We start from the raw sequence: 20,608 nt of genomic DNA, 5'->3' as shown, positions 1-20,608 counted from the left end.
TGACATGTTGTTGATGCTGCCAGAGACTGCTGGAAACTACATAATAAAAAACACTGTGAAAAATGACATTATTAAGGGGTTCTAAAAACATAAATATAACGTACTGTGCCTGTAAAATAAGTCTAAGTATTGTTGTCCATTCGTTTACTCCAGTTCGTGGAGGGGTGGTGGGGTTAGGGGGAAATAATAAAGAACAAAATATTGGAAATGACGCAAACAATTACATTGATAGAACCCACAATCTGCAATATTAAAGATGATCTAGAGCGAGGAGCTCCATACATTACACACGTCAAATAATGAATTACAGAACATGTGCTTTAACTCCAATCATATGTCATCTTGGCACTGAACTTGTCCAGGCTGTAAGGTCAGAAACACAGGACTCGTTCTCTCTCTAAAGCCTGATCTGGCTCCCAGTAATGCATGGCCTGGTTTCATGTCAATATTCCCCCACCTGGCCTATCTCCCTGGATCTCCCTGGCCAATCCACAGACAGAGGGGAGGGGATTGACCTTAAAAGCCAGAGGCAAAAGGCTGAATTTCATCTGCTCATTGGGATGAATCCAATTCATTTAAACATGTCCCAGGACTTGAAGTAAGCCAAACTGTATGTAAGCCAGTATATGATAATGAAACAAAACCCTTTAAAGTCTTGTCAAATCGTATTTCCAAGGAAACGATTTAATTTAGACACAGCATTCTACAGTATATTGTCTGGACAAAGGTCACCAATGATTTGACATTTCTTTAAAGATTGGAAACATTTGAATTGATGTACATGAGAAATGGAAATCAGTTAACAAAAGGCAATTAAATCAACATTACTACAAAATGAGTGGTTAAGTTAAGTACATTAACTTCTAATGTAAGAACTTTACCATAACACATATAACATTGACACATACTGTAGCAGGATAACTTATACAATAAGTACAACATTTCAATCTGGATTAGTTTGGGATAGAATAATGCAAATCATTTCAGTGGTATTTTCATATTTTCTCACCTAGAAACAATGTGGATAAGGCATGTATATACTGAATAGACGTTGTCTATATACTGAATAGATGTGTTCTCTGTATGCATGTCTTAGAATAGTGAATGTATTATCTACATTAGAATATGAAAGGAGTGATAGTCTGAGGAGATGGTCCATAAACACAGTAAGTCCCTGCTTTGTTACACTTCCAGAATAACTAACGGCAAAATACAGACTGACAGACAGACACACAAACATGCAGTATTTTATATCATGTACGCTTGTTTAGGTGGATATGTTGGCTAAAGGCCATGCTATTATCTGTTAATAGCATACTATATGAAATGTATGGACAAGCACAGGTTCCAGTGCAAATAACACTGACCACTTTTTCTGATGAGCTTTTGCGAGTGATGCTTGGAGCTTCCAAGTGATGACTCCTCTTGGATATACAAAGTGGACTGTATTTAGGTTAAATGCAAAATAGCAATTCCCAACTCTAAACAATGGTTGACTCACAAAGTGCCGTGCAAAATAAATGAATGACTTTCGAATCTGTTGACTATTATCCTGTTATAATTCATACAAACAACAAGGTACAAACATTTAGTTGACCCAAAGTGCAAGGCCACTTAAACAGTTAACAGCAAAATACATCCAGCTTGTATCTACAAATATACACTGATGCAGAATAGAATATATCAAGAACATTCCAGGTACTGTTTATAACCTTGAGGCACTAAAAGGTGTTCATTGTAACATGGATCGTCGTCATCATTGTCTCACCACAGATCCAAAATAGACTCAGGCCTATGTTCCAATCTGCCACACGAGGTGACGTGTGACAGACATGCTGTTTCACAATCCTAAACATCTTACCCTATTCAACTTTGAGAGAGGTTGTTGTACATAAATTCATGTTCATGACAAACCTTAATGAGTTGATTCACTCTTGTTCATTGAGTGCAGTAAAACTTGGGGTATATACTTTCTGTAAACACATCCCATATACATTGTACTACAGTGCCAAGACAGCCATCATATTTCACAAATATGCACTTAACCATATACAGTAAAGGTAAGATATTTTCCCAAAACATGCATATCTTGACAGGTAAAATGTAAATATGAAAATATATCATAATTAATCTAGGATATCACATAATGTTTCATATTCCAGTATCTAAAATAAAGTGAAATGTTAATAATTAGTTGTTCAGTTTATATGCCAAAATTATAAGGTTTTACAATGCATCCAATCTATTTCTCAAATACATAAAAATGTATCATTCTTAATAGTGTAAACTTCTAATTTTACAACAGATAAAACCATAAATAATTGTTTAAGCTTGTTTAGTGGCATTCATTGTACAGAATAAAACTATCAAACATTGTATTAGTGTAACATGCTGGTATTTGGACTATTTATCTCTTGTTTTTCCATTGTAGGTTCAAAAGCACTGCATTGGGAATGCTAACTTTTCTCCAGTTATCACTGAGATAACATTGTGCTATTCTGATGTCATCATAGACAGAATGTACAGGCCTCACCTTATCCTGAACATACATTTTTATTTGATTTATTTTACCTTTATTTAACCAGGTAAGTCAGTTAAGAACACATTCTTATTTTCAATGACGGCCTGGGAACAGTGGGATAACTGCCTGTTCAGGGGCAGAACGACAGATTTGTACCTTGTCAGCTCGGGGGTTTGAACTCGCAACCTTCCGGTTACTAGTCCAACGCTCTAACCACTAGGCTACGCTGCCGCCCCAAGACCGGGGCGTACATGCACCTGCACCTGTAGCTGTAGTTGGAATGTTCTGTGAGAGGACTGGGTGGGATTCTGACAGTATGGAGGTGGAGGTGTTGCCTCTGGCTGCTTGAGGTACGTCAGTGTAGTTAACTATATGTCCATGTCCACAGGGCGGAGATCCCCGGTCTTGTGCTCCTGCACCCACAGCTCTCGGTCTTTGGCTGGGTCCACACTCTGAAGCAGCTGATCCACTGGCTCCACCGTCTGCCAACACACACACACACACGCGCACACACACGCACACATACGCTCATATGGACTTTCATCACACATGAAGCCAACACTGACACATCTCATAGACAATGTAAATGCTTAGAGAACTCATAGATGCTCATACAGAACACAATGAGGGGAGAGACAAACACTTCTATCCATAGTGGACGGGGTTAAGCGTACTGTTTCTGGAGACACATCGAGCTGCCTTTTGCTAATACAACTGGAGGCAAAGAAGTGTGCCAGCAGGTATCAGCTGAGCTTGTTATAGTGGCCCTCTAAAGGACAACCTCCTTATTAGGCTGATCAGTAGTGTGTGCCACCTGTAATTGGCCTTCACCATCACCCAAAGTGGCACTACCCTTGGTACAGGACCCTCAACGTCTCGTTAGATCTGCAGGTGTTTGCACCTCCTAAATGAGGAGAGCATCTGGGTTCATTCTCCCTGTTCAAGTATGGCCCAGTGAAACAGTCAGCAGGGGGTGATAACAGCTGGTGAAGGGGTGACAGTGGTATGGTGATCGAGTTTGGAGGCAGTGAAATCCTTTTAACTGTTTGGCCAGCATTTTCACAACAAACATGCTTACCAACACGTTGATCTGAGTACATTGCACAAATCCTTTGTATTGGGATACTTGATCTAGAATTGTTAGCTAAATGGATCGGCTTTAAAAAAAATCAACATACACCACACTCCAAAAGACCTATTTCACTGGTGACCATTCTGTTTTACTGCAGCACTATGCTCTCCAAAAGAAGGTAATCATCACACAAAGTGCAACCTATGTTGTATATTTCATTCTTTAACAGTTCCAAACTGCTCATCAATTAACTAGGCTGCCCATGGCCAGTCTGGTCTTACAGACTAGACGTAACATAGGGACACTAAAATCAGTATGATATGTTACGTTTGGCATGGTTACATAAGACAGGAGGTTACGGGTATAACGCAAACGTCTAGCAATCCAAAATTTGCGTACTCGAATCTCATCACAGACAATATTAGCATTTTAGCTCATTAGCAACTTTGCAACTCCTCACTACTTTTTAGATACTTTGAACCGACTTAGCACAGGGGTCTCCAACAGATCGATCTCGCAGCCCACCTATGAGTAGCTCGCCAACAATTCTGAAAGTGCATGCATTTTTCACGTTCCATCGCAAACTGGTTGGTTGGTTGATTGGTTTCTCAAATGATTGCCTAGCCTGGTTCACCAACTACTTCTCTGATAGAGTTCAGTGTGTCAAATCGGAGGGTCTGTTGTCCGGACCTCTGGCGGTCTCTATGGGGGTGCCACAGGATTAAATTCTTGGACCGACTCTCTTCTCTGTATACATCAATGATGTCGCTCTTGCTGCTGGTGAGTCTCTGATCCTCCTCTACGCAGACGACACCATTCTGTATATGTAACGGATGTGAAACGGCTAGCTTAGTTAGCGGTGCGCGCTAAATAGCGTTTCAATTGGTTACATAACTTGCTCTGAGACCTTGAAGTAGTAGTTCCCCTTGCTCTGCAAGGGCGGCGGCTTTTGTGGAGCGATGGGTAACGATGCTTCGTGGGTGACTGTTGTTGATGTGTGCAGAAGGTCCCTGGTTCGCGCCCAGGTATGGGCGAGGGGGACGGTTTAAAATTATACTGTTACATTGATGCTGTTGACCCGGATTACTGGTTGCTGCGGAAAAAGGAGGAAGGTCAAAAGGGAGGTGAGTGTAACGGATGTGAAACGGCTAGCTTAGTTAGCGGTGCGCGCTAAATAGCGTTTCAATCGGTTACGTCACTTGCTCTGAGACCTTGAAGTAGTAGTTCCCCTTGCTCTGCAAGGGCCGCGGCTTTTGTGGAGCGATGGGTAACGATGCTTCGAGGGTGACTGTTGTCGATGTGTGCAGAGGGTCCCTGGTTCGCGCCCGGGTATGGGCGAGGGGACGGACGTAAAGTTATTCTGTTACTTCTGGCCCTTCTTTGGACACTGTGTTAACAACCCTCCAGGCAAGTTTCAATGCCATACAACTCTCCTTCCGTGGCTTCCAATTGCTCTTAAATACAAGTAAAACTAAATGCATGCTCTTCAACCGATCGCTGCCTGCACCTGCCCGCCTGCTCCAGCAGGTATATCTCTCTGGTCACCCCCAAAACCAATTCTTTCTTTGGCCGCCTCTCCTTCCAGTTCTCTGCTGCCAATGACTGGAACGAACTAGAAAATTCTCTGAAACTGGAAACACTTATCTCCCTCACTAGCTTTAAGCACCAGCTGTCAGAGCAGCTCACAGATTACTGCACCTGTACATAGCCCACCTATAATTTAGCCCAAACAACTACCTCATTCCCTACTGTTTTTATTTTATTTATTTATTTTGCTCCTTTGCACCCCATTATTTTTATTTCTACTTTGCACATTCTTCCACTGCAAATCTACCATTCCAGTGTTTTACTTGCTATATTGTATTTACTTTGCCACCATGGCCTTTTTTTGCCTTTACCTCCCTTCTCACCTAATTTGCTCATATCGTATATAGACTTGTTTCTACTGTATTATTGACTGTATGTTTGTTTTATGCCATGTGTCGTTGTATGTGGCGTTGTCGTTGTATGTGTCGAACTGCTTTGCTTTATCTTGGCCAGGTCGCAGTTGTAAATGAGAACTTGTTCTCAACTTGCCTACCTGGTTAAATAAAGGTAAAATAAATCAAATTAAAATTAAAACGGACAAACAAATCTCAAACAAAGTATCAGAGACCGCAAGATCCCAACTACAATCTAATCAACACAACATTGACATTATCCACTATTCGCTATTAGCCACTATTCGCTTAAAAAGCCAAGCCTAACACGATATCTGCCAATTAATTTCTTACCTGGCAGAAGTACTGTATATAATTTGTGTCTATTATTTGCAAAAGTTACCATTAAATAAGCATCAGTAGTACAGAACCATTGCTAGACCGGCACATTAGATGGCACATTGCTCACTCTCTATAAATTAAAGGGTTAGATGCACAATTAAAGGGGAATTATACTCAAATCTAAACGTGTTCGTTTCCTTCCAGACCCCAAACAATGAGTCTTCTGATGTGATTTAGGCATTGACATGGACTCAGAACATCCAATTTCGTTTTTCTATGAACAAGTATCATTTGGAAATTGAAAAACAAAAACAATCTTAAACCAGGAAAAATAAAACTGAAATAACATAATTTGGGAAAATATAAAACAATTTCAATTTTATAGAGCCCCCCCTTTAGATTTGTTTATTAACAAACATTACCAGGTATATTGACAGAAAACATAATGCACTACTCCTGTACACTAAGGTCCCAGGGAAGAGCTGGAGGGGAGAGGAGAAGAGAAGAATGTGACTATTTTAAGCCGAGAAAAAAACGAGTAGCTCGTGACATGTTTCATTTTTTAAAAGTAGCTCTCATGTCAGAAAAGATTGGCTAAACCTTAATCTAACCCTTAACCTAACTCCTAAAACTAAACTTAACCATAACCTTAACCCAACCTTAACCCCTAACCCTAACCACCTAGCTAACATTACAATTCATAATTCGTAACATATTGTACAAATTGCAATTCATCACATATGAATTGTAATTTGTATCATATCATACGAAATAGATGGACATCTACAAATTAATACATACCATACAAAACGTAACATATCATGCTAATTGGGGTGTACTTTTACTATGTTACGTCTCGGTCTGTTACGGTGACCGCATTCTACCCTTGAGTCCAGGCTGTCATGACTGTCAGATTGGTTGTCTGACTCCAGCAAACAGCCACATGTTCTGTCAGGCTGACTCAAGGGAACCGCCACTTGTACTGTAAGTGAAATGGACACATGACTCACACTTTGGTTGAACATGTCAGTTTCATGTCGCAGCGTTGTGTACTGGCGTAAATCCTGTCGTATCATCTCCACCCTCTCAACCTCAAGTCTCTCCAGCTCCTGAAGAACAGAGGGAAATACATAGACAAAGGAATCAACCTCACTGTCAAAGATAATGATGAACGTGATCAGCTTTTATTGTTTGTTGTCAACAATGAGACTATGAAGAGTTAGTTCAATTGTATTACCAGGCTTGTGGTGACCATCTCCTCGAACCACTTGGACTGGGCCCGGTTGTACAGGTCCACATTGTGCATCAGGTCATCACCTGTAGAGAACAGATTCAGAGTTGTCATTCAACACAGTGTATTTGACTAGGAGGTAATACTCAACAAATCAACATTACGTTGCTGGTATACCTGTGCAGTTCAATTGTGGTAGTTAAAGATGAAGTACTACGGCCTTGAAGTGTTTACTATATTAAATGTAGGCCCTAGATTAACTTATGCATGAGGAAAAGCGTGCATGAACTCAGTCCCTATGTCTCCAGCAAAGGGCACTCAGTAACCATGCCTGTTGCAGTGTGGGACATCTCTATCGATGCAACGTAATGCAGAGGCTAACCTCCGAAGCTAACCTCCGAAGCTAACCTCCGAAGCTAACCTCCGAAGCTAACCTCCGAAGCTAACCTCCGATGCTAACCTCCGAAGCTAACCTCCGATGCTAACCTCCGATGCTAACCTCCGAAGCTAACCTCCGAAGCTAACCTCCGATGCTAACCTCCGAAGCTAACCTCCGATGCTAACCTCCGAAGCTAACCTCCGATGCTAACCTCCGATGCTAAGTCTATAAAGCTTGGTTCAATAGGGTTGAAGAAAAGTGCAAAGCAAATGTGACCTAGAAACGTTCTTCTACATTTCAGTTCAATCTATTAGACATATATTACAAAGGCCTACTGTAGAAAGGGTGTAAGAAACAACCTAAAACAAAACTACAGAGGAAGTTGCAATCCAGCCTCTCCAATAATAGCACATCTCAATCTATATGCAAATGAGGCCAGAGTTTTTAATGACATTTGCCCCTGGAAAAAGTGAAAGACACAAGGCAGACATCATCTAAAGCGTGCCTAACTGGATCTATTGATTAGAGCTGTGAACTGAGACTAATTATCTGAGTGGGAGAGAGAATGAACAAGATGCCGGCTTTTATTTTTGTATTTTTTCACACTGGCTTTTTCCTCTAAAGTGTGTGCATAGATATGTATGGAAAAAGCAATTATAATCTTGGCGCCATAACTATTTGTACCATCATGCTATCTGGAATACAGAGAAATGGGAGCCCCAGGCATTGTACTGCATGGCTGATCATAGCCTCATGTTATCTGAATTAAGCATATTCACTATGATTCCACATTTAAATATAAATGCAAAGCAAGATGTGTTTGTCTCCTAAGCACATGATAATGCAATGTTTTTGAGATCCACAGTACAACACAAAACACTGGAAAATATACTTGCAGTATAACATATGGTTTTAAGTATAAATGAAGAGACATTGCTCAATATTTTTGACTAAGCTAATTGCTTCGTATCATTACATTACTATGGGCTGCTGTTGGCAGTGAGCTTTAGTGTTGTCGACCTCCTGTCTGAGTTCCATGTCTGACTGAACGCCCCCACATTCCCTATCTGACTGTAGCACAGGCCCACCTCACCCCCTCTGCCCCCTGCTGGGGAAAACATAGTATTCTTAGGCAACACAGTCTGGGAATCCACCCCAAGTCTGAACCTTGAGCGTGTGAAACATATCTGCACTGTCCGCAACCCTGTCTCTGCTCCATTTACACAACAGGCCCGGCCATGTGATCCATGTTGCCAGATCTGACTGTTTGGGATGCCTGGCTGGTCTGGATGGGACAAGTCCTCCATTGATACCCTTGTTCACTGTGACCAAAAGATTAGTCCTGGGGATTGTGGGTAATGGTCCTCTCCCAGCCGACTTATTATCCCACCACAAAAATAGATCATTAAACTTGTTTCCATGTTGAAATACTTCTGGCTCTCTTTTGCAATGTGTTCTGGTGTTGTGCCAGGGAGTTCTCAGAGTTCTCACTCTGTCGGCTATGCCTCTTGTTGCTGATGAAAACACCACCACAACTTTACACAATGGCAGCACAACATCACAAGGGTAGGTAAATTGCATGCAACGCAAGAGTGGCCTCAAAAGCGGCTTACGCAACATAAAAGCGGCTGCTCAGCGATGATGATTTATCAAGAAACACCGCTGTGGGTGAATTGAACGGCTCAGATTTGAAAGGAGAGAGGCAATTTGTCGCCTTTAGAAGTACACTGTGGTAAGTTAATAAAAAGCACACCTGAGAATGCAGCATGCTTTGGGTGCATGTTCTCTCCTCTCTGGAGGTAGAATCACTATGCTGGCACCGCTATGCTGGCGTTTCATGGAGCTGTGAAGTGCGGCTGCTCTACATATGCTACACGGTGTGTCTAACCCCTGACCTGCTTGTGTGGATTTCCGCCGGGCCTTCTTGATGTCCTCCTCGTGTTTGTTCATGTGCTTGATGTCCAGCTGCTGGGTCTTCACTTCCAGATCTTTCTGCCGGTCTGCCAGGGCTTTACGGGCCTACAGCAACCCAAGCAGCAGTGTGAATACAGAAACAATATGAGTCATTTCATGCTAATCCTCAGATCTACTGAACCTACAACTATTACCACAGTCATGGCAGCCCTTTCATCTCGGCTACCTATTTCCCCACTCAAATCCCGGCCTCATCCCTTAATCTATTCTTATTTCACATCACAGGATCTTCCTTCATCTCGTCTGTTGAGGCAATTCTCCAATGTCATGATGTAACACTGTTGGAAATGTAAACACAGCACTTGGCAGACACGAACCGTAAACCCACAAAAACTCCTGTGTTTAATGGATGCCAAATAAAATAAAACGAACAGGACATTATGATCGTATGAAGTCAATCGATTGATTAATCTAGTCTATATGATTACCATGGGGAGAAAGATAGGCAACAAAAAGCAACAGGTTTTTTCCTGAGCACAAAAACAGTTCATCTTATAATACGTTGAATGGTTTCAATAGTCCAACAGAATAATGCTGTGGTGTCGTCAGATCATTCCTAAACCACTTCTTCTGACATACATTTTGGATCATTTAAAGCTTCTCTGGGAAAACCTGAATTGTAGGACAAAGATTATAGGATGCTTTGGTTTAGAATGGTCCATACCTTCTCCACACCTGCATAGCGGCTGGCCAGCTGCTTCCTGAGGTCTATGATGTGGTGATCGTACTTCTTCAACTCCTTCTTGAAGTTGTCTCTGAACGTCAGCAGGGGCTTCTCCACCTCACACTGGAGCTGAAGAGGTACAGTTATTACAGTTGTAATTGATATGTACTTATGTGTAACTACACTGTAACTACATTGTACCTGCCTATCTAACTATTATATAAACACACCAATTTATAGTCCTGGTAGTCCTATACAGGATATATGTGACCTAGCTGCATAAAGCATGGATATAAATAGTCATGAAAAGTGCACTTAGGCCACTATATGTTCAAGAGGATTTCTCACTCTTCCACACGTTACCTAACCCCATCCCATCAGCCGTGGTGTCTCCGAGCTCAGAGGAGAGGGGATCATGGCGTGCTGCATGTCCGCAGCCTGGGGCTCATCAGAAGACACCACTAATGAATCAGACAATGGAGGCTATGTATAGCTTCAAGGCTACCTCTGATTTATTTTAAGCATTCTTTAGACCCAGTAGAGTTTTTTTCTTCACTGGTAATTGCTGCTGTAAGCCCCCCCTCTTTTTTCTTTGCCCATGTCAGACCAGAGTGAGGTAAACAAACACACCAGGACGTGGTCCTAGAGGCCTTGGATTGACCAAAGGAACACATAAATAAACTGACTGCCAACTAAGCCTCCTCTAAGGGCTCCATAGCCCATAGAAAATACATCTTATAATGTTATTGAAGGTATGAGTGAAGCATGGATGTTGTCCACTTCCGTCGGTTCACATGGAGATTTTAGAATTTTCTTGGTCTGTTACAGTACATGCAATCTATAACATCCACAGTATCTTCTAGCAGGACAGTAGGCTACCTTATTGGAGAACTTGAGGTGGACTTCAGCCTCATCATGACAACTCCTCTTCAGCTGGGCCCAAGCATCCCCAAGGGTTCTGGAATGGGATCAAACAAGAGACATCAACCAAACTGGATAGAATGGATGGGAAAACACCCAAGTAGCAAACAGGTATATGGTGAAGAATATAGAACGAATATAAATCTATTCTGTTAACTCACTCACCCTTCCTCCTGAGCAGCCAAGGGGCTCTGGGAGAGCTTGGAGAGGTTCTTAGAGTATTCATCTTCAATCTTTATCCTGCAACGGACAACGACAGCCATGGGGCTCTAAAGTATGGGACTCCAGGGAAGACCAATAGAGGGGAACATTTTTAAAAGCTGACAGAGTTTCAGAGGAGCATTGGTGCATGGAGACACTGTCCTCCAGTATATCACCGACACCCAAAGACAGACAGCACTGTGGCCACTATGATGCTCAAAGGCAGAAGCCTATTATTCCGTGCTGAGAAGATATCAAACAATATCCTGTAACAACAGCCTGGATATAAGTTAATGCACTTTCCTGTGGAAAGGCCAGAGATGGGAATGATGTGAGGCTATTTACTCATGGCCACCCCGAGGGCGACTCAGAAATGCTAGCCATATTTCTATGACATTCAATTATCCCACAAATACCCATTAACCATACACATCTGAGTAAACCTGTCCTCTACGGGAGGTCACAAAGGCCATTCCAAAGAAATGGATATGGCCAGAATCTGACATCAGGTCAGCTGTCTCACTGAACCAATGAAGAAAGGTCAGCCCTGAATTAGAATGTTGGGGAATGGGACCTTTAAATGAATTGTGTGAATACAGCCAGGGGAAAAAGTGAAAGTCCACTTAATTATCAAGTCTATTGAGTCAATGGGAACTTTTGTTGTGGGCGCAAAATGGGGCCTCTTGCTATGCTGAAGCCTATGAAAGCATATGTTTAGGACGTCTACTTTATGTACGTCTACAACTTAACTTTATAAACATAGTACGGTACAACACATGTATCTGAATTCAGATGTGCATGGGGATGATACACCTGGGGCAGCAGCTAGCCTGGCGGTCAACAGTGTCGGGCCAGTCCCCAAGTCGACTAGCTGAAAAATCTGTCCATGTGCCCTTGAGCAAGGCACTTAACCCTAATTGCTCCTGCAAGTTGCTCTGAAGAAGAGCATCTGCTAAATAAATACAATGTAAATATGTGAATAGATACTATAGAGTGGAGCCAGGTTGTCAAGGACAAAATAACCCATGCTCTACAATAACATAATGACAAGAGAACCCTGTTTCACCCTGATAAGACACGACAAACAGTCGAAATAAGATTACGATAAAAAAAGATACGATAAAGAGAATCAATAGCATTTCCCAACACACAAAATACACAGTACCACTGACCCCTTCCAAGCTGACTATGTTGTGTTACCTCTCCCGGACGAACTCAGCCATCTCTTTCTGCATCTGTTTGCCCTTGAGCTGTTTCTGCAGCAGCACCTCAAAGCCGCCCACAGAGGGGGTCCCTTGGGGGTCCTTCTTGTCAGTCTGAGGGAGAGGATGGAGCATCAATCACACACCCAGACCAATACAGCCACAGACTTCATTTCATGGAGAAAATGACATTGTTTACATTGAGTGTGTGTGTGAGTGGTGAGGGGTGTTGGGGAGTGTGTGTGTGTGGATGAGTGTATGAGTCAGAGAACTACAAATGTATGTGTTAAGGAGTGCATGCGCACGTGGGTGTGTTCGTCAGTTGCGTGTGAGTTCTGAGTGTGTGTGTGTCTAAGGGTTGAACAAGGAGCAGCACATCCCACTATGTGTAACAGGATGCGGATACGACAGGGAGTGATGTGGTAGCCCCACGTGAACCAGAGGTGACAGATTCAATTCACCCAATGGGCTTGAGCTTTGGCTGAGTGGAGCACATTATGCCACAGAAATACAGACAGCCACTGAGAACATGACTCAGTGGAACAAGAACAACCATCCAAATCACAGTTCAGTGAAAAGAGGCTTCTGTTACAATCATGTTTGTAGACACATGAGTTGGCGTTAATATGACAGACAAAATCTACCCTATTGGATTCAAAGTCATATGTAACAGGGCTGAGATTCCTATAAATATAGGAAGTAGGGATCTTATTCTATGAGCTGGAGAGTGGTTTAGAGATGTCAGGGCGCTATCTTACCCAGAAGTAGTCACAGTAGCTCCACTCATTGGGCTTCAGTAGCTGCTGCTCTGGTTGATCTGGCATCACACTGGGCAGCGGGAAGGTCACGCAGTTGATCTGAATGCAAAAAAATAGTGAAACGAATTCAAGAGAGTGAGAGACAAGTGAGAGATGTTTCTGTGAGACATCAGAGGGAGAGGAAGAAGGAAAGGAGGAGGAAAATAGGCTAATTGCCTTCAACTCTCAGGAATGAATGTGGGAGAAACGCTATGGTTAGAGCAGACATCAAAGGTGCCATTTGTGGGAGATGTGCATAGAAGCTTCTCATTTGGAGACGGGACATGGAGGCTCGGTTTGTGTCTGTCATGAGGACGGGAGTAAAGGTCAGGAATGAGTAAATACTCTCCGGGGGTGTTGGTCATCAAGATGGTGACCCAGAGAACCCTCGGAGGTGGAGAGGGGGCGGGGAAAGAAATGGAGAGGGACAGACGGAGGGGAGAGGGACAGAGAAAGAGGGAGAGAAAAGAGAGGGGGGAGAAAGAGAGAGCACAAAACGTCCAGTCCTGGCCTTACGATCCTTACACTTATTTGTGATAAACTGAAACAACATCATAATGAAGAGAAAGACCTACATTCAGTGATATAGAGGCAACAACCAACAACAACACAAACCACTGTAGAGCGGAGTCACAGCTTAATCTGGTCAATAGCGTCTTCAATTACCCTTAGAGGACTGCAATTATGTAATGTTCACCATCTGTAACCTCTCCCTGCTGGCACACCAACATGTCCTCTATCTATGCCATGCTGCCAATGACATCCCAGCAGACTACATGGACATCCAGACATGCTGAATCTCAGATGCACAAATATGTATTATGTGTTCACTGCTTGGCTAAAGCACACGACAAGGAAAAAACACACTGTGCACATTTCTACTAGCTGATTGCCATATTTGCTTATGTAACTATGACAATGTTTGAAGCTTTGTGTTGCAAATCATTGAGCCTATTGGGAGTTGAAACTATTTCCTAAGTTCCTGAGAAAAAACTGTCAAACAATGGAAGCAAGCCCGAAAAGCTATTCTGTAATAAATATTAACATGAGCTCTGTTATTTCCTGAAGGCAACCAGCCGTCTGCAGAGATCTCCAACTCCTGCTTGAAATCAGTTCTATCAATGACCCCTGGACATCTAATATGTACACACACACACACACACACACACACACACACACACACACACACACACACACACACACACACACACACACACACACACACACACACACACACACACACACACACACACACACACACACACACACACACACACACACACACACACACACACACACACACACACCTATTAGTCTGCATAATATGCATGCATCCACACACCACATGAGATACAGTAGTAGAAACACACATAGAAGTGTCGTAGACTCTTTCTAACGCTACACAACAGAATTTACATAGTTGGTGGAGCCCAGTCACTTTGTTCATTTTCTGCCTGAGAGATCAGACTGATTGTCACGGACACCAGATTTTCCATCACACTGACTCGCCATCTATCACTGCTGTTGTTTATCTCCTGCTCACATCCTCCAGAAAATGAGCCCATCTATCTGCAGCATGGCTGTCTCTATAGCTCACTACTCTTTTATGGGCTCTTAGTGGGGTGCTACACTGTTAGGACTCAGAGATTCATATTCATTACCTCTATGAAAACCAGGGAGAATTGTATGGCACTGTTGGCACTGTGTGGTTTATAGTAGTTGATGTTTTTGGACAGTCAGCAAATCGAGGGTGTTATGGTTCAGCCTGACAGTGTTATGGAGATTCTGAGAGGCAGGCAGGGTCATAGCTTATGAATGATTCACATGATGATGGTCATTCCTGTAGTTTAGAACAGACTAATTACACTTACCCCCAACAGCAGACAGTGTTGACAAGTGCCATTTTGCCTAATCACCCAGAGGGACAGTCTGTCCTCTACCTGCATTCATTATACAGTCATTTCCACCCTAAAGGCTTAGGCAAATGTAGAAAGGTTCATTAATTGCCTGGACGTTTAAAAATTGTGAGCTGGACCTCACACATTGGAATGATTTAGCTCTGCTGAATAGACAGAAATATTACTAACAGCATGGAAAATAACCCATGCTTAAAGACATAAAGCACAGAAAATAACACATGCTTAAAGACATAAAGCACAGAAAATAACACATGCTTAAAGACATAAAGCACAGAAAATAACACATGCTTAAAGACATAAAGCAAAGAAAATAACACATGCTTAAAGACATAAAGCACAGAAAATAACACATGCTTAAAGACATAAAGCACAGAAAATAACACATGCTTAAAGACATAAAGCACAGAAAATAACACATGCTTAAAGACATAAAGCACAGAAAATAACACATGCTTAAAGACATAAAGCACAGAAAATAACACATGCTTAAAGACATAAAGCACAGAAAATAACACATGCTTAAAGACATAAAGCACAGAAAATAACACATGCTTAAAGACATAAAGCACAGAAAATAACACATGCTTAAAGACATAAAGCACAGAAAATAACACATGCTTAAAGACATAAAGCACAGAAAATAACACATGCTTAAAGACATAAAGCACAGAAAATAACACATGCTTAAAGACATAAAGCACAGAAAATAACACATGCTTAAAGACATAAAGCACAGAAAATAACACATGCTTAAAGACATAAAGCACAGAAAATAACACATGCTTAAAGACATAAAGCACAGAAAATAACACATGCTTAAAGACATAAAGCACAGAAAATAACACATGCTTAAAGACATAAAGCACAGAAAATAACACATGCTTAAAGACATAAAGCACAGAAAATAACACATGCTTAAAGACATAAAGCACAGAAAATAACACATGCTTAAAGACATAAAGCACAGAAAATAACACATGCTTAAAGACATAAAGCACAGAAAATAACACATGCTTAAAGACATACACAGGGTGTCAACACATACATCTCTTGCCACCTGAGCTAACACTATCAGAAAATAACTCTTCAGAAAATAACTCTTCCCCCGACACACACACACACACACACACACACACACACACACACACACACACACACACACACACACACACACACACACACACACACACACACACACACACACACACACACACACACACACACACACACACACACACACACACACACACACACACACACACACACAGAGACTGTAGGGTACTCAGCCACTGTTGCTAAGCGACAAATTACTTTTGCTGTAAAGGCACAATCCCCCATAATAACAAAAGATTCCAAGAAGTCCTCCACTATTCTCAGAATGCTGTGGCTTCCTCCAACTCATAAATCACTCATTCATTTAATCAGTGATTATTGGTAAAAAAATATCTAATAATAATAATCAAAATAACCCATCTGAGTCTTCCAAACAACAAGTCAAACAGCACTTAAGTATGTTTAAGGAGGTGGAAAACTATTCAGATGATTCAGCCCTGTGCATCTTCCTTCCATCACACTCAGGACCAGCCTTATAATACGAAGGAGACAAGGTAAAAACAAGGTTACGGGTCTACTGGTCTCAAATCAGTGGAGGCTGGTGTCACTCTAAATGGGAGGATAGGCTCATTAAAATGGATTAAAACACATTAGACACACCGTTCCATTCACTCCATTCCGATCATTAGTATGAGCCATCCTCCCTTCACCAGCCTCCACTGTCTCTAATGGAGGGGCCGTGATCCATCTATATGGGATCTGAGTCTGTCCATGACAGCTGGAATACAGGTCACGCAACATGCATCATGGGACAACAGAAAAACACCCTCCTGGACTGACATCATGATGAACGCCATACTCAGCATCAACGACTACAACCTCCCATTATTCCATCATGACACGACACCACTTCTTCTACGCAATGAATGAGTGAGTCCCTGAACAAAACCATGAATATCAATAATCACAGACCAATTACCCCATTCATGCAATTTCTCTTTACACCGCAAAGTATAAAACTGCATTATAATGGAATGAATGTAGTCTATTCTACTGGTCTCCTTTTCTGAGATGTTCATTGCTTGATCCATTCATATTTCTACAGAATACATGACATCATGGTTAAATGTTGTGCACAACAGCACCCCAATCATTTGTCAACAATGCCATCAATCAAGCCCTATAAAACAAAGCTCACCTGTAAAAAAATATCTATATATATAAAAAAACATATGTTTTCTATTTTTCCACAATATCAATTCAATTTGTTTTCTGAATGGCTCCAGTGTTTCCTATGGCAGTGTTTTCCATTTCAGCACCATTAATCAGTGTGCTATTGCTTTTGTAACCATGGAAACTGGCCTTGCTGCATCTCTCTGTGCAGGTCGGTGGGGCTTCACAATAGGCAGACTGACAGCTCCTGTGGCTGGAGCAGGCCAGCGAGCCCACCGAGCAGAACCAACACTGGGCACACACAGAACTGTCTGTCAGCCCTTAGCCCAGCACTCACCATCTCCTCCTACATTCCTCATTATTTTATTTTTTTATTTTATTTTATTTCACCTTTATTTAACCAGGTAGAATAGTTGAGAACAAGTTCTCATTTGCAAATGCGACCTGGCCAAGATAAAGCAAAGCAGTGTGAACAGACAACACAGAGTTACACATGGAGTAAACAATTAACAAGTCAATAACACAGTAGGAAAAAAGGGGCAGTCTATATACATTGTGTGCAAAAGGCATGAGGAGGTAGGCGAATAATTACAATTTTGCAGATTAACACTGGAGTGATAAATGATCAGATGGTCATGTACAGGTAGAGATATTGGTGTGCAAAAGAGCAGAAAAGTAAATAAATAAAAACAGTATAAAAACAGTATGGGAATGAGGTAGGTGAAAATGGGTGGGCTATTTACCAATAGACTATGTACAGCTGCAGCGATTGGTTAGCTGCTCAGATAGCTGATGTTTGAAGTTGGTGAGGGAGATAAAAGTCTCCAACTTCAGCGATTTTTGCAGTTCGTTCCAGTCACAGGCAGCAGAGTACTGGAACGAAAGGCGGCCAAATGAGGTGTTGGCTTTAGGGATGCTCTCTTTCATATCGTCTGAGATCCCCAAGGATTATAGGTTACATAACCACGAGGTCCAGTGTCAGAACAACTTAAACACTCTGAGGGATGTTTTACATAAATCTGGTTACATGTGGTCCACACAAATCCCTAATTTGCTAGAAATGAGTTTCTATATTTATGAGTATAATGAGTTGAATGAATGCTAGTTATGGATACGTGGGAGTAGGAATTCAAGCTGCTTGTGGGATGTAAATGTTTTCATTAGCTGTTGTTGATGGAGAGTAGAACGGAATTATAATCATGGCGGTAATGTGGAAGTGTTGATGTTGTGTTTTGGTGAATGCAGTCCTGGGTGAACTGCATTGTCCTGCAGCCATGTGGGGTCCATTGGGGGATGGGAGGGATGCAGCATTACACTCACATAATATATTTCTATGTTTTCTAGAGAAGACTCAGAGGGCTCGTCAGATTCTGGATCTGTCTACAAAGGTCTTGTGCTTGTGCTTTTCAACTAAATCAAAGCCCATCATACATTGAAAGAGTATGATAAAAACATGACTTTGCTGCATGGGATACCTATTCTTACTCAAAGTCTGTGGCAGCTTCTGTGAACTGAGAGAAATCTGAACCTCTTCATTGCTTATGGACGCATCTCCTGTGTGTAAATGGCGCTTGTGCAAGCGTCAGTCCCAAACCCACAAGACTGATATAAGGGAGTAGACACAGTACAGTCCATGAGAAAAAGATTAGCAGTTGACCTGTGGAAACCCCACTGATTAAGACTAATGTTCTATCCAATAGGCTGTTTGGTGTGGTGGCAGTGTTCTTGCACTGTGGGTTCCCCCATTACTCCACAGAGATCTGCAGCCAAACACAGAGGCTACACTGCTACATGGACAAACTGTAGCATAGTGGGTAGATGCAGTACATTTTAACGTTGGCAGATGGTGGAATGAAATACACAAACATCTAGCCTATTGTCGGGTAAAACATTGTTATCTGCTTTCTTCTGTTCAATTATCTCAAAAGGGAATAATCCTAGATAAAAAAAATAAACATTCTGTCACATCTGCTGTTTCTCCCTGGTGTAATGGTGCACAGGATCTGTATCCTAAACACAGTCTGAGGCTGCTGCTGCTCTGAGACAGAAAGGAAACAACAGAGATAGACAGAGAGAGAGAAACAGAGAGAGATAGCGAGAGAGAACAACACAGAGAGAAAGAGAGAGTGAGGGAGATAGAGAGAGATGGGTAGTGAGATGGAGAGGTTCTGGGTTTGGAGCTCCAGGGTACTCACTGTTATCTTGGTCTCCTTGATCTCCTTGTTCTGCCTCTTGGCTGGTGAATTGTTCCCCGGGTTCTGTTGGGAGAGACAGGAGGCATCGTCAACATCAAAGCTCTCCTCGGTGTCAAAGCTGGCCGCCTCCATCATCACACAACACCGCTTCTCCTCCTGTTCCTCTCTCTGCTCCTCTCTCTGCTCCTCACGGGGAAACCCTGCTCCTGCAACTAAGGCTGCCTCTCACAGCCTGCTGCCTGCCTGACGTGGTGAGTCGAGTGGAGACGCGTCACGGGGGTGGGGTGGGGGGGTGAGTAAAGGGCTGGGGAGAATGGAGGAGGTGTGAAGTGGAGGGAGGGGGTGGAGGGGGTTGGTCATAGTCCTAGGTGCGCGATGAGGCTAGCCTCCGGTTAAACTGCTGTCACCCGAGTATGGAGGTTGACGGCAGGGGGAAGATGCAGTGAGGAGCCCTGTGTCTCCCTACTGTCCATACGGAAAACTAGTAAGACAACACATGGATGGACCCAGCGGAAGAGAGCGAGGGAGAGTGCTTTAGCAATGTAAACATATGTTTCCCATGTCAATAAAGCCCACTTGAATTCAGTTGAGAGATGGAAGGCTGAAGGAGAGGTGGGGATTTATTTAAAAATTCGATCACCATGCCTCCCTCTTCCCTCTTCAGATAGATAGAAAGAAAGATACAGAGAGAGAGGGATTGTGAGAGAGTGAGAGAGAGAGAGAGAGAGAGAGAGAGAGAGAGAGAGAGAGAGGAGAGAGAGAGAGAGAGAGAGAGAGAGAGAGAGAGAGAGAGAGAGAGAGAGAGAGAGAGAGAGAGAGAGAGAGAGAGAGAGAGGAGAGAGAGAGAGAGAGAGAGAGAGAGAGAGAGAGAGAGAGAGAGAGAGAGAGAGAGAGAGAGAGAGAGAGAGAGAGAGAGAGAGAGAGAGAGAGAGAGAGAGAGAGAGAGAGAGAGAGAGAGAGAGAGAGAGAGAGAGAGAGAGAGAGAGAGAGAGAGAGAGAGAGAGAGAGAGAGAGAGAGAGAGAGAGAGAGAGAGAGAGAGAGAGA

At 42.4% G+C, this 20,608-nt stretch overlaps 1 protein-coding gene across 3 annotated transcripts in view; it reads right to left on the bottom strand.

Annotated features, from left to right (window-relative positions):
• Nucleotides 1-653: 653 nt before the first annotated feature.
• The window catches only part of gas7a (growth arrest-specific 7a), a 34,611-nt gene continuing 14,656 nt past the window's right edge, over nucleotides 654-20,608 (bottom strand). For 2 of the 3 annotated variants that reach the window (XM_052519132.1, XM_035771462.2), the window contains 10 exons: nucleotides 19,564-19,626; nucleotides 13,185-13,283; nucleotides 12,425-12,540; nucleotides 11,189-11,263; nucleotides 10,982-11,060; nucleotides 10,103-10,231; nucleotides 9,360-9,483; nucleotides 7,092-7,171; nucleotides 6,865-6,963; nucleotides 654-3,003 (listed from right to left, as the gene is read on the bottom strand). In XM_052519132.1, the coding sequence (XP_052375092.1) occupies nucleotides 2,890-3,003; nucleotides 6,865-6,963; nucleotides 7,092-7,171; nucleotides 9,360-9,483; nucleotides 10,103-10,231; nucleotides 10,982-11,060; nucleotides 11,189-11,263; nucleotides 12,425-12,540; nucleotides 13,185-13,283; nucleotides 19,564-19,626 (978 nt within the window). In that variant the 3' untranslated portion in view covers nucleotides 654-2,889. Of the gene's footprint in view, nucleotides 3,004-6,864; nucleotides 6,964-7,091; nucleotides 7,172-9,359; nucleotides 9,484-10,102; nucleotides 10,232-10,981; nucleotides 11,061-11,188; nucleotides 11,264-12,424; nucleotides 12,541-13,184; nucleotides 13,284-19,563; nucleotides 19,831-20,608 lie in introns of those variants that run through there. The other variant, XM_035771460.2, reaches the window with a different exon arrangement.

Source organism: Oncorhynchus keta, chromosome 5 (genome assembly GCF_023373465.1).
Source record: "Oncorhynchus keta strain PuntledgeMale-10-30-2019 chromosome 5, Oket_V2, whole genome shotgun sequence".
NCBI lineage: Eukaryota > Metazoa > Chordata > Actinopteri > Salmoniformes > Salmonidae > Oncorhynchus > Oncorhynchus keta.
Note: the sequence above shows the minus strand (reverse complement) of the source record. Positions and strands in the feature narration are given on the sequence as shown.